At 60.7% G+C, this 13,749-nt stretch overlaps 1 protein-coding gene and 1 long non-coding RNA gene across 2 annotated transcripts; both read left to right on the plus strand.

The window, feature by feature from the left end:
* Window positions 1-509: 509 nt before the first annotated feature.
* On the plus strand, window positions 510-4,212 carry FEM1A (fem-1 homolog A). The gene has a single exon (XM_045491612.1). The coding sequence runs from the start codon at window positions 646-648 to the stop codon at window positions 2,611-2,613; it is 1,968 nt and encodes a 655-aa protein (XP_045347568.1). The 5' UTR covers window positions 510-645; the 3' UTR covers window positions 2,614-4,212.
* Window positions 4,213-7,862: 3,650 nt separating this feature from the next.
* On the plus strand, window positions 7,863-9,824 carry LOC123605153. The gene is made up of 2 exons (XR_006715602.1): window positions 7,863-8,826; window positions 9,229-9,824. It is a non-coding gene; the product is annotated as an uncharacterized LOC123605153 (long non-coding RNA).
* The last annotated feature ends 3,925 nt before the right edge of the window (window positions 9,825-13,749 follow it).

Genomic DNA, 13,749 nt, shown 5'->3' on the forward strand with positions numbered 1-13,749 from the left:
TACCGTCCTAGGCGCCGCCAGCCTTCCCGCCTCTCCCGAGCGCCCCCTGCCGGCCAGCGGCTCCGCCACGCCACAGCCAGATCACACCGGGCCGTTGGGCCGGCTTAGCCCTCGTTCTCGCTCCCGATTGGCTCCGACTCGCTCGCGATGCCTCTCGGGCAATGTAGTCTCTCGGCCCGCGCCCGCGTTTCCTGTGGGCCGGAGCGCGGAGAGAGCCACAGGAAGTACGTCGTCAAACTTGCCCGGGTTCCCAGAAGTCATGGTGATAGCGTTGCGCGACGGGAATTGTAGTCCACGCCCGGCCAGGTTCCGCCCCAACCCTCTGCGCTCGGAACCACAATCCCCACCATGCACCGGGCTCCCAGGTCCCCTCTGCTGGCCCGCGTCCTTCTAGGAGCGGTAGTCTTGACCCTCTACGTCCCTCGTCTGTCTTGAGGGGGAGGCCGGCTCCCAGGACTACATTTCCCTGCGCGCCCCCCTGAGTCCGCGGTGCGCCAGGACGCGCCCGCCATTTTGTTCCGCCGGAGAAGCCCCTAAGATGGCGGCGGGGGAGACGGTGAAGGTTGCCGCCCGCCCCTCCGGGCGTTAGCCCGCGCCCTCCGCGTCCCCCGGCGGCCGGCCCATGGCCTGGCGGAAGCCCGCACCATGGACCTCCGCACCGCCGTGTACAACGCCGCCCGCGACGGCAAGCTGCAGCTGCTTCAGAAGCTGCTCAGCGGCCGGAGCCGGGAGGAGCTGGACGAGCTGACGGGTGAGGTGGCCGGCGGGGGGACGCCGCTGCTCATCGCCGCCCGCTACGGCCACCTGGACGTGGTCGAGTACCTGGTGGACCGGTGCGGCGCGAGCGTGGAGGCGGGCGGCTCGGTGCACTTCGACGGCGAGACCATCGAGGGCGCGCCGCCGCTGTGGGCCGCCTCGGCCGCCGGCCACCTGGACGTGGTGCGCAGCCTGCTGCGCCGCGGGGCGTCGGTGAACCGCACGACGCGCACCAACTCGACGCCGCTGCGCGCCGCCTGCTTCGACGGGCACCTGGAGGTGGTGCGCTACCTGGTGGGCGAGCACCAGGCCGACCTGGAGGTGGCCAACCGGCACGGCCACACGTGCCTCATGATCTCCTGTTACAAGGGCCACCGCGAGATCGCCCGCTACCTGCTGGAGCAGGGCGCCCAAGTGAACCGGCGCAGCGCCAAGGGCAACACGGCCCTGCACGACTGCGCCGAGTCCGGCAGCCTGGAGATCCTGCAGCTGCTGCTCGGCTGCCACGCCCGCATGGAGCGCGACGGCTACGGCATGACCCCGCTGCTGGCGGCCAGCGTCACGGGCCACACCAACATCGTGGAGTACCTCATCCAGGAGCAGCCTGCCGGGGAGGGGGGCCCCTCCGCCGGCCCGGGATGTGTGCCGCCCCCGGGGCCCCGCGGCCGCAGCTCCTCCCCGGAGGACGCGCTCGGTGACGCGTACGAGAGCTGCTGCCCCACGAGCCGGGAGGCCGCCGTGGAAGCCCTCGAGTTGCTGGGAGCCACCTACGTGGATAAGAAGCGGGACCTGCTCGGGGCCCTGAAACACTGGAGACGGGCCATGGAGCTGCGTCACCAGGGCGGCGCCTATCTGCCCAAACCGGAGCCCCCGCAGCTGGTCCTGGCCTATGACTATTCCAGGGAGGTGACCACCGCCGAGGAGCTGGAAGCGCTCATAACCGACCCGGATGAGATGCGCACGCAGGCCCTGTTGGTCCGGGAGCGCATCCTGGGGCCGGCCCACCCGGACACGTCCTACTACATCCGCTACCGGGGGGCGGTATACGCCGACTCGGGCAACTTCGAGCGCTGCATCCGCCTGTGGAAGTACGCCCTGGACATGCAGCAGAACAACCTGGAGCCCCTGAGCCCCATGACCGCCAGCAGCTTCCTCTCCTTCGCCGAACTCTTCTCGTACGTGCTCCAGGACCGGGCGGCCAAGGGCAGCCCGGGCGCGCAGATCGGCTTCGCGGACCTCATGGGCGTGCTCTGCAAAGGGGTGCGGGAGGTGGAGCGGGCCCTGCAGCTGCCCAAGGAGCCCGGGGACTCGGCCCAGTTCACCAAGGCCTTGGCCATCATCCTCCACCTGCTGTATCTGCTGGAGAAGGTGGAGTGCACGCCGGACCAGGAGCACCTCAAGCACCAGACCGTGTACCGGCTGCTGAAGTGCGCCCCCCGGGGCAGGAACGGCTTCACCCCTCTGCACATGGCCGTGGACAAGGACACCACCAACGTCGGCCGCTACCCGGTGGGCCGGTTCCCCTCTCCCCAGGTGGTCAAGGTGCTGCTTGACTGCGGGGCGGACCCAGACAGCCGGGACTTTGACAACAACACCCCGCTGCACATAGCGGCCCAGAACAACTGCCCCGGGATCATGAACGCCCTGATCGAAGCGGGCGCCCACATGGATGCCACCAATGCCTTCAAGAAGACCGCCTACGAGCTGCTGGACGAGAAGCTGCTGGCCAAGAGCACCATTCAGCCCTTCAACTATGTGACCCTGCAGTGCCTTGCGGCCCGCGCCCTGGACAAAAACAAGATCCCCTACAAGGGCTTCATCCCCGAGGAGCTGGAGGCTTTCATCGAGCTGCACTGACGGGGGTCCTGAGAGCCGAGAAGCCGGAAGAGTGGGGCCCACGCTCGTCTCCCCGCCTCCCGCCTCCCGCCTCCCCCCTCCCCCGAGCCCTTGGGCAGCGGGAAACAGACGGGCCCTCCAGTCTCCAGAGCCCCCGTCCCCTCCGCTCTGCGGAGAGGGGAAAGGAATCAGCAAGTCGTTGGTGCTCGAAGCCTTCCGCACCAGGCGCTCGAGGAACTGGCCCTCTCCGGGAGCCCGCGAGCCTGTCTTTGATCGGGGGAAGTTGCACGCGCGTCCGCGCATCCCATCCGCCCGGGTCTCGGAGGAGTTTTGCCTTCTTGCCTCGAGGCGGAGGGATCGAAGCTTTTGCCTTCTTTTCCGAGAACCGGGAAGAAGCTGAGGATCGGGTCCCTGCGTTTTCGCCCCCCTGCGGCCGAGTGCCGTGTGAGGACGGGGGCGGGGGGGCGGGGGGGGGGCGCTCCCAGGCGGCAGGTCGGAGAAGCGGGCCGACTCTCAGTTCTCCAGCACGCTTGCGCCCTGCTCCCTGCCCCCCTGCCGTCACCACGGGCCGTGGGCAGGGCTCCCTGCCCGGGCGGCCTGCCCCTCGCATGGCTTTCGTTGGTGTGGTGTTGCGTTTCTTAGTGAGCGGGCAGGTTACAGGCGTGGCGCGGGAGGCCAGAAGTCGTGCTGCCGTATTTTTTCTTTTCCTGGGAATTTTTGGTCACACGGAATGAGCTGATGTCACACAGGGAGCTTTTTGCCGTGGCCGAGGCGGCGAGGCTGTCTACCAGGCGTGAGCTCGGTGGTGTGGAGGATTTGGTGGCGGTCCCTAAAGCGAGGCGACTGTCCATTTTCTAGAACTTCCCTGTTTGCCTTCTACTTGGGCCTCCCCCAACTTTCCACGCGAATCACAAAGAGGGGCGTTTTCCAAGCAACGATCGGGCCAGGCGCCGAAGGAGCTGGCGGGGCCGTCACTCCCCGGCCCGGCAAGGACCCGCACGGTCGGAGTGGGTCAGGGTCTCAGTTTCGGAGTCCCAGGAAGTGCAGTCGCCTCAGCCTCCCGGGCCCCGCGCGCATGCGCAGTGTGGCTGTGCGCAGCCCCGCGGCTCTAGGCTTTTTTTTTTTTTTTTTTTTTTTTTTTAGCTGCTTGGAAGCCTGAACGCAGGTGTTCCTGAGCCAGGTCCCCACTCGCTGTTAACTGAGCTGGAGGAGGCGGCGAATGTCCACAAGTTGCCAGTGAGGTGATGAGAAATCTCGGTTTCCCACCACTCAGGGCGCGCATGCGCCAAGCGCAGCGGTGCCGCCCACGCCCCCGGCAGCCGCGGGCCGGTGGCGCTGGCGGTGGCAGGTGGCAGAGGACGAAGTGGCCTCCTGGGCTCAGGAGGCGGGGCCCCGCCTGGAGAGGGTGTCTCTCCCCCCAACCCCCCCCCCCCCAGGCTCCTCTCGCAGCTGCACGGAGGCCTCGAGAAGCCACAGCGGGCCCCTGGGCCCCGTTTGCATTTGCAGTGTTAGTTAGGACGTTATTTATTGGCAAGGCCGGGTTTTACCTTCCGTCGAGGCGGGAAAGTGTCCCTGTCCCTTCAAAGCACGGAATAAAGCAATGAGGCAGTTTAAATCGTGCGTCTCCGCGCTGGTGCCCGAGTCATTTAAAAGGCAGCCGTGGGGGGACGGGGGTGGTGGGGGGATGGACGGCTCCCCCCCCCCCCCGGGGTGGGCAGGAAGAAGGCGGGGAGAGGGTGCCGCCCGGCGCAAAGGTCGCGGTGTGGGGGCTCGCAGAGCCCAGCCCCCGGGCCACCATCTCACTGGGGCAGTTTCTGTCTGTGTCCTGGGACCTTGTGTGGGATTTCCCTGGGAAGTGGCATGTTTCTGCCCGTGGCAAAGGAGGGAAACCGCTGACTTCTCCCAACCCCCAGCTTTGCGGTAGGGAAGGCTCCAAAGAGGTGGCTTGGCCCTCCCGGAAGGCGAGGCAGGGCTGGGGCAGCGGGGGAGGGCCCAAGAGGCCGAGCTCTGCGGTTCCGGTCAGGGAGGAAAATCTGGTCCCTCTTTCTCCTGCCGGTTCCCTCGTGTAGTTGCAGTTCTCCGTACGGTAGCACAGTGAGAGCACTGCTCCCTGGTCTGGCGCGCTGAGTAGGTCCCGCTGCCCCCTGTGCGCCAGGCACGGTGCAGGCCCCCTCGGGTCAGGATTGCACCGGCCGGATCGAGGCTGATTTTTCCGTGTCGCCCCCTCGCACGACAGTGGGGAAGGCCAGGCTGCTTCTCCGGCTCCTGGTTTCACGGGGGTCCGACCACTAACAGCACCCGCTCCGCTGTAGTGGCAACACATGGTTGCCTGGGAGGAGTGGGTGTTGAATCAGCAGGTGCTCCAGAGTAGTCTCAGGGGACACCACACCGGCCCAAGCATTTGTTGGCACCATTCCACGTGCTTCCATGGGCCGCCTGAATCGCTGTTCACAGCAGCCCTTGTAAAGTAGGTGTGTTTTTTTGTGTGTGTCTTTTTTACATTTAGTTTTGAGAGAGAGAGAGAGAGAAGAAGCAGGGGAGGGGCAGAGAGAGGGAGACACAGAATCCTAAGCAGCTCCAGGCTCTGCGCTGACAGCACAGAGCCTGACACGGGACTTGAACCCATGGACCGCGAGATCGTGACCTGAGCGGAAGCCGGAAGCTTAACCGACTGAGCCACCCAGGCCTCCTGAAGTAGGTGTTCTTGTTGCCGTTTTGCAAGTGGGGGAAACCGGCCGCTGGGGTGTGAGAAGACTCGCCCGAGAGGAAAGAGAGGAAAGCTGATCGGGGCCAAACACTCTCTTTCCGAGCTCAGACCTGACAAGTGCGACTTTCGCCCCCAGGCCACAGAGGCCATCTTAAAAACGGCCCGCTCGGGTGTCAGGTGAGAGGTGATCCCACTGCTCCAAACCGTTGCAGACGATCTGGTTCCGGTTCCTGGGGCTGGGGGGAGGGGGTCCCCAGGTGGCAGGCGGCGGGGGGAGTGCAGGCCAGGGTCCCAGCTTCTCTGGCTTTGGCCAGTCTCGGGGCCCCTAGGGGTGAGGTGAGCTCATCGCTGCTTCCCCTGTCGGCTTGTGAGGGTTATAGGGGGAGCCCACGTCCCCAGTAGGCCGAGTGAAGGTGGGTTGTGTAAAGTGGCAGAGAGAGCAGGCTGCCTGAAGCCGCTCAGCCGGCGGGAAGTGTTAAGTCACTGGCAGGTGATGGGGGGTGGGGGCAGCTATCCAGGCCCCGTGTCCGGGAGCTCAGGATTGAGGCTGAAGCCCAAGGTCGAGAAAGCATGCGGCGCCCCCACCAGTGGGAGCCACTGCCTGCCTCCACGAAGCCGAATGGAGCACCTCAGTTCTGCTCATTGCTGGGTGCTCAGTGCTCGGTACTCGCCTATCAGACCTTCCGGAGCCCCGTGGCTGCGTGGCCTCGGCGCCCACGTGTCAAGGGAGCAGGTGAGTTCACGCAGGGGTGTCTCTTGCCTGTGGGACTACAGCTCCTCCCCAGACACTTGGGCCACGCTCGCCCCCCACCCCCACCCCCGGATTCCAGGGGTGTCATCCGAGCAGTGTTTACAGGGAGGGGAGTGTCCCAGCCTCGGGTTAAAGATAGCACGGGTCGGAATCACATCACAGCCTGGAAAGGGGAGGTGACCCTCCCTGGGACTGCTGGCACAGCAGGGTGCTAACTGCGTGTCCCTGGAGAAGGGGGTGTGGAGTCCCGAGTTAGGTTTGGTGTCGCCCCGTGTGTTAGGCAAGACCCAGCCCAGATCTGGGCAACACTGGCACTCCTGGGGAGGGACCCCGGCACCTTTGCCCTCCGTGGGCTGTGGAAGAGACTCCGAACCTCGGTGTTGAGTGGGACATTTGAGCTCCAGTGCAGCCTCCCCCTGCCCTGTGCCTTGATGCCCTCGATCAAAAGCTCCTCAAGCAGTAATTTTGATCGGATGGATGTCCCCTCCTCCACGCAGCCCTCCCAGATTGTTGAAAGCCTCTCAGCCGTCCACCTCCCGCTGTGCGTTTCCTTCCCAGCCCACACGTATAGCTTAACCCCTGAGATGACCCCTATTTGCTTCCTTATTTGTTCCTGTGTCCCCTTCCCTAGAACATCAACCACACCAGCTCGTCCCCTGTTGTGTCCCCAGTGCCTACAAGAGGGGCTGACACCCGGTAGTTTGTTGCACGAATAAAGGAATTCACAGGGAGGCCCATGTGGCCCGATGGGGTGAGGGAGGAAGCTGCTGGGGGGCCCCGGGGGGAGCACAGGCAGGTGGTTGGCGGCCCGTAGCCAGGCACTGGGCAGCCACTGCGGTTTCAAGCCAAGGGGAGATGCCGCCCGACGGAAGCCTGGAGGCCCCTGGCTGCAGCTTCAGGAACAGGCTGGGGGAGGGGGGTGCTGGCATAGAGGGCGCACGGTGCCCGTGGCGCTTTCATACTGCGGGTGGTGCGACGGAGCGCTTGGCACAGAGGCGTCAGGCCCCCAAGGTCGGGGGACCTACTGTGCCCTTCGCAGGAGGGGCACGCCAGCCCCCGGCCCGGGGCCCCACCGTAGGAAGCTGGAAAGTCAACCCAAAGCATGTGGAAATCAGTGAGACAGAAATGCACAAATGAGGGCTCCCGGAGCCAGGGGCCTGCGAGTCTGGGCCCCGAGGCCGCGAGGTCGAGCCCCACGTTGGGTGTCGAGATTACTGACCTTAAGAAAACTTCTAAAAAAGTTTTTGATGCACAACAGAGAAAAACCAGTGAACCCCAAAGCTGGTCCTTTTATTTATTTCTTTAAGTTTACTTTCAGAGAGAAGTGGGGGGGGGGGGGGGGGCAGAGAGAGGGAGAGCGAGCATCCCAAGCAGGCTCCGTGCTGTCAGAGCAAAGCCCTGCAACGGGCCTGGAACCCCCCCGAAGCCTGAGATGGAGGCCTGAGCCCAAGTCAGGTGCTTAACCCACTGAGCCACCCAGGTGGCCCTGGTTCTTTTAAAAGTCAAATAAAATTGATGCTTCTGCTGAGCACCGAGCATAGAAGTGTTCAGTCCCTGTACTGTGTCCCTGAAACTAACAGAACACTGTACTAATTGTGCTGGGATTAAAATAACTTCATTAAGAAACTTAAAAAAAAAAAATACTTCGGGGCACCTGGGTGGCTCAGTCGGTTGGGTGACCGACTCCGACTCGGGTCACGATCTCGCGGTTGGTGAGCTCGGAGCCTGGATCCTGCTTCGGATTCTGTGTCTCCTTCTCTCTCTGCCCCTCCCCCACTTGTGCTCTCACTCTGTCTCTCAAAAATCAATAACTGTAAAAAAAAAAAAATTCTTTAAATATTAAAAAACAAGTTAAGTAAAATTGAATGAAACGTGTGTGGTGAGGGTGGTTCTGGTCTCCGACCGCGGCCACGTGACCTTGGCAACATCACCAGCCCCTCCCCGAGTCTCCGTTTCCTCATCTGTAAGATGGGGTTGGCAGGAGCCGCTGCCTGCTAGCATCGCAGGAAGGAGTAAACGGGTTTGTCTGTGACAACATCCCGGCGCATACTAAGTGCACAAAGAGCTGTGTGGTTACAGGGCGCCTGCTGTCTGCACGCTCATTTATACATCTGATGCACAGATGAATTTGGAAAGCTTTCGAGTCTTTTCTTGAACGTGTCTTAGGGGACAAAGCATAGCGAGCCTCCCCTCCCCCACCACGACATGTGAGTTTACAGATGTTCGTACCGAAAATGACCCCGAGTTTTAAAATAAAGACGAGTTTGTTACAATTTGTTACTGAGATGAAATTCACCATTCCAAAGCGTACATACAGTTCAGTGGCTTTCACTATAGTCACAAGGTTGTGCAACCATCACCGCGATCCAATTCCAGAAATAAAAAAGGGGGGTGGGGGGTAATCTTAAAGCCTGTTTAAAGAAAAATACTAAATGACTCGAGAAATAGAAAAGACCTTCAAGAAGAGGGCAGATGGCCAGCAAAGAACCTGTGGGACAGGAGACAGGTGAGCAAGGGGGATGGGCGGGCTGATGCCAGAGCACGTCTGATCCCACGTGACAAAGGGGCTCCGACACAGCGACCCGCAAGGGATGCGGCGGGCATGTGGCGCCAGGCCGGCCTGCCAACCTCCACTGCCCAGGTCCCCGCAGAGGAGGGGCGTGGGGTTCGCAGGGCGGGGACAGGCAGAGAGCCCGATAAGAGGTCTGAGGGGCCCCCCGGGGAGCGTCAGGGAAGACAGGAGATGGGGCCAGCCCCCCACCCCACACCCCCAGAGGTCAGGAAGCTCCTTTTCTTGGGAAGAGTACAATTTTTTTTTTTTTTAACTTCCCTTGGAAATTGGAAACCCTGGGCACCTCCCAGGGCTATAAAAAGGCCAGAGCCACTGACCAAGTTAAAAATAAAAGGTCCGCGCCCAGAGGCACTGGGGGTGGGAGGGGGCACTGTGCGGGTCAGGCTGGGGTGGGCCGGCCTTGTTGCTGGGTGACTTAAAGCAGGTGTCTGCCCTCTCTGGGCTCTGATCCCCAACAGCCTTAGACTGAACAATTTCCAAAGGCCCAGTTAATGAGGATGTTTATACAGCTGCTATTGTTATTTACGGAGGCGATAAGCGGGGAAAGGGGCGTGGCAGCATGACCTGAACTTGGCACTCTCTGGGGTCTCTGGGGCCTCTCTTCAGGAGGAATGCTCTTCGGTTCCAGGCAGGGGAGAACCCGGAATCACTGTCCCATGGCGACCCCTGGTGGCGCAGAACGCTCACTGCAGCGCTTTCTGGATTTCACCCTCCCCCTCCCCCCCCCCCCCCCCCCATAAACGCAGGATCCTGTTCTGGGGGGAAGGGGGCGCCACATACAGGACACAGGTTCTGTACTCAGGTCGACCACACTGGCTCCTCCCCATCCTTCGGAGTCTTTGCACGGACTGTACCCTCCGCCTGCAGTAGCCTTTCCTTCTTGGAATGCCTCCTCCAGGAAGCCTCCCATGACCGCCCCCGACCCCAAGGCCCCCACAGTGGCCCCTGCGTCCCCCGTCACACCCAGGACCACCCCGGCTGCAACCACCTAGTGGCGCGTCTGTCTTCCCCACAGAGCTGTGAGCCCCGTGGGGAACACGGAACAAAGAGATTGGTCGAAAGAGAGAAAGGTTGGCACGTTCGTTCAAATTCATGTATTGAGCCTCTGCTGTGTGCCAGCTACTGGGGTCCAGCAGGGAACTCACCAGATAAAATTCCCATCCTCATGGGGAAGGCAGATGATAAACCAGGCGTTCAATGAATAAGTGACATTATTACTATCATCAGTCTAAAAACGCTGAGCATTAAGGAACAATAGAGCAGGGTGGGGGAGGATGGGGGGATCTGGTGGATGTGGTTGTAAATTATTTTAAACGGGAGGCTCGGAGAAGCTTGCCCTGAGAGGATGGCATTTGAGCAAATATCTGGAGGAGGTGAGCGAGGAGCTATGTAGACATTTGAAGGAAGGGCATTTCAAGCAGCGGGAACAGCCCACGTGAAGGTCCTGGGGCAGGACCACACCTGGCGGGTCGAGGCCCATGTGGCTCGCACAGACTAGGCTAGGGGGGAAAGACGGAGGAGGGGACAGCAGGTCGTGCAGAGCCTCGGGGGCCCGCGGGGAGGACTTCGGCTCCCCCGCCCCGGGGAGGTGGGAGCCCTGAAGGGCTGTGTCACAGGAGGTGCTCACAGGCGCCCTCTGGTGGGACACCCAAAATGCGCTGGAGACGCAGGGGATGTGCAAGGTTCAAACTCAAAGCCTCTCAAGTTCTGCCCAGGCCCAGTGGCAGTCACGCATGCGCTGTGTGACACTGGGCAATGCCTTGCCCTCTCTGGGCCCAGGGAGCGGGAGATTTTTGTACAAGATCTAACCATCTCGGAAAGACACCCTTCCAAGCAGGGACACAGCTAAGAACCTCTGAAAATAAATCATCTGTTATTGATTCATGTTTCACAGTTTTTATTTAAAAACATTAATTTTAACGTTTCTTCTTCTTCTTTTTTTTTTTTTTTTCTGAGAGACCGAGCACGAGCAGAGGAGGGACAGAGAGAGGGAGACACAGAATCCGAAGCAGGCTCCAGGCTCTGAGCTGTCAGCACAGAGTCCGATGCGGGGCTTGAACTCACACACCGTGAGATCATGACCTGAGCCAAAGTCGGACGCTTAACCGACGGAGCCACCCAGGCGCCCTCATATCTCACAGTTTTTAAAGAAGGGGAAATTTTCAAAAAATTCCCCTCTATTTTTCCTTGAGGCTGTTTGTTCTAGTGGGGACAGGGGTTTCCCAAGAAACACCCCAGACCTGGGGCCACTGGGGGCACACTGGCCTTGGGACGGTGGCAGCCAGCAGGGGGCACCAGGACGGCAGGACGTGTGGCTGAGCGTCCCCGCCCCGCTCTGGGGAACCTCGGCCATGGCCGCGCCTGGCCATAGTCCTAGCCGCGGGCTTTTCTCGCCCCAGTACCTTTGTCCATGCTGTGCCCACCTCTACGAACTTTCTCCCCAACCCATGGCTCACGCCTCAAGTCTCAGCTTACTTCCTCCTTCCAGAAGCTTCTCTCAACCCCCCCCCCCCAGGTTGGTCAACGGTCCCCTTTGGGCCTCCGGAGCCCCCTACACCTCTCCATCGCAGGCCTCATCGCCCCGTAACGTCTCCATCTGTGGCAGCGGACCACGAGCCTGGGAGAGCAGAACGGGGTCGTCCTGCGTCACCTTGGGGGCATGGTGACCACTGAGTCACCACTGTGCCCAGAGGGCCTGCGCCCAGGAGGAGCTCAGTAAATGTGGGTTGGATAAGCAGATGGATGACTCCACATCCCGCCCACTCAGTGCCCGGTGAACCCCATGCGGGTGGGGAGCCGCGCCCCGCACAGACACGGCTGCCCGCGTTGTCGGTCAAAGGACTCACTGAGCAATGACTCTGCTCCACTTCCTGGGTTGGGTTCTGAAAACGCCGCAGGGACCCAGACAGATCCACCCCGGTGCTCTCAGGGTATGCAGGGTGTGGCGGAGAAACCAGGAATTAACAAGTAAAACAGGGGCGCCTGGGTGGCGCAGTCGGTTAAGCGTCCAACTCCAGCCAGGTCACGATCTCGCGGTCTGTGAGTTCGAGCCCCGCGTCAGACTCTGGGCTGATGGCTCAGAGCCTGGAGCCTGTTTCCGATTCTGTGTCTCCCTCTCTCTCTGCCCCTCCCCCGTTCATGCTCTGTCTCTCTCTGTCCCAAAAATAAATAAACGTTCAAAAAAAAAATAAATAAATAAACATCCATTTAAAAAAAAAAAAAGTAAAACAAGACTATTTCACAGATTAAAAAAAAAAAAAAGGGGGCCATGAATTCACAGTGTGCACAACCTCCGTAGGGGCTAGAATCCGGCAGAGGGACATCTGGCTCCTTCTTCTGCCCCCAAAAGCTACTTTGCGTGCTGTGTGACCTTGGGTAAATAACTTCGCCTCTCTGGGCTTCAGTTTCCTCATCTGTAAATTGGGGCAGGGATAGTCTCCAGCCCCTGGGCTATTGGGAGGGCGAAACAAGTTCATGGGGCATGTAAAACCCTCAGCCCAGGGGTTTCAAAGTGATTGTCCTTTAAATATGCTGCCGTGACACAGGGACGTGGGAAGTGTTGGAGCTCCAGACCCGAAGTCACCGGGACCACGGACGGATGGGGAAAATGAGGCCCAGAAAAGAGCTGTGATTTGTTCCGAGTCTCACAATTTCTCAGGGATTAATAGGAGTTCGTGCTCTGAACGTGCCCGCTTGTCCCTCCTCTGCCCCCAACGTGCGTCCAGCCCCCATGGTGGCCGGCCTCGCCAGGGTCTGTTGCCACCGCTCTGGTCGCTGGCTCGCTCACACGTGCACCCACCTCCCAGTCTGTCCTCCCCAGAGAAGCCACCAGAGGGCGCCTGTGAGCACTGGAGTCAGATTCCCACCCCACCCCACCCCCATCCTCTGCTTGCTAAGGGCCTCCAGGACTTCCGCCTTCCCGAGGGAAAAGCCCAAGTCCTCCCCCAGGCCCACAAAGCCGTGCATCTCCTCCCCTCCTCCTCTCCACCCTCTCTCCCCCTCGCTCACTCTGCTCCAGCCACAGGGCCCTCTCGCTGTTCCTCCAACGTGCCAGGCAGGGCTCTACCCCAGGGCGTTTGCAGGAGCTCTGTCCTCTTTCCAGAAAAATCACCTGGTCCTCAAACTCTTCTCATCCCGGCCAACTCCTCTTTCTACAGGCCTTGGCTCTAACACGGGCTCCTTACGCCCCCACTGGGCACTCGGTCCAAAGTCCCCCCCCCCCCCCGGGACACTCCCATGTCACTGTTCATTTCTTCTGATGTCTCTTCACTTTCTGAAATTATCTCTGCTTCATTTGATGATTCATTCACTGCTCCCTCCCCTCCGATTCCGACTGCACAGATGTATTGGGTGCCCCTACTGCACTCCAATGCGGGCACACAGCAGGCACCCCATAAATGTTACTTGAACGAACCAAATGGCCTGTTCACTGCAGCTGCCCCGTTATTTGCAGCTAGCTCCCGCGTCGATGATTCGAAACGGTCTGTCCACGAACCCACGCCACCTTGGAGCGCCCTGCAAGCTGATTTCAGGGGCTCCTCCCCGGGTTTGACGTCAGTGCTACGAAGGCCCTGGCAAAATCTGAGTCAGCCACTAAAATAATAAGTCGTATCTGACGGCCTGGGTGAGTCAGCCAGGCCCGCCCTCCTGGGCCCCAAGAAAGGGGGAAAAGGCTTGCAAAGTTCATGTTTGCAGGAAGCAGTTGGGTGGGAGGGGCCAGCAGCTTCCCGGCTTAACCAGCTCAAATTTGCCTTTCCTTCCCTTGGAAATTACAATCTCCCCACTCCTGACCTGTGTGACCTTGGGGACCACAATTCACCTCTTGGAGCCTGTTTTTCTTCTCTGTAAAATGAGCCCAATGATGTAAGCCTGTACCCCGAGGGCATTCAATTTTGGGGATTCAAAATAGGTTCAAGGCCGCCTGGCAGGCTCAGTCAGTGCAGCCTGTGACTCTTGATGTTGGGGTCCAGAGTTCCAGCCCCAGTCGGGCACAGAGAGTACTTAAAAAAAATACCAATAGGGGCGCCTGGGAGGCTCAGTTGGTTAGGCGTCCAACTTCGGCTCAGGTCATGATCTCACGGTTCGTGGGTTCGAGCCCCATGTCGGGCTCTATGCTGACAGCTCAGA

The sequence above is a fragment of the Leopardus geoffroyi genome, chromosome A2 (genome assembly GCF_018350155.1).
Source record: "Leopardus geoffroyi isolate Oge1 chromosome A2, O.geoffroyi_Oge1_pat1.0, whole genome shotgun sequence".
Lineage (NCBI taxonomy): Eukaryota > Metazoa > Chordata > Mammalia > Carnivora > Felidae > Leopardus > Leopardus geoffroyi.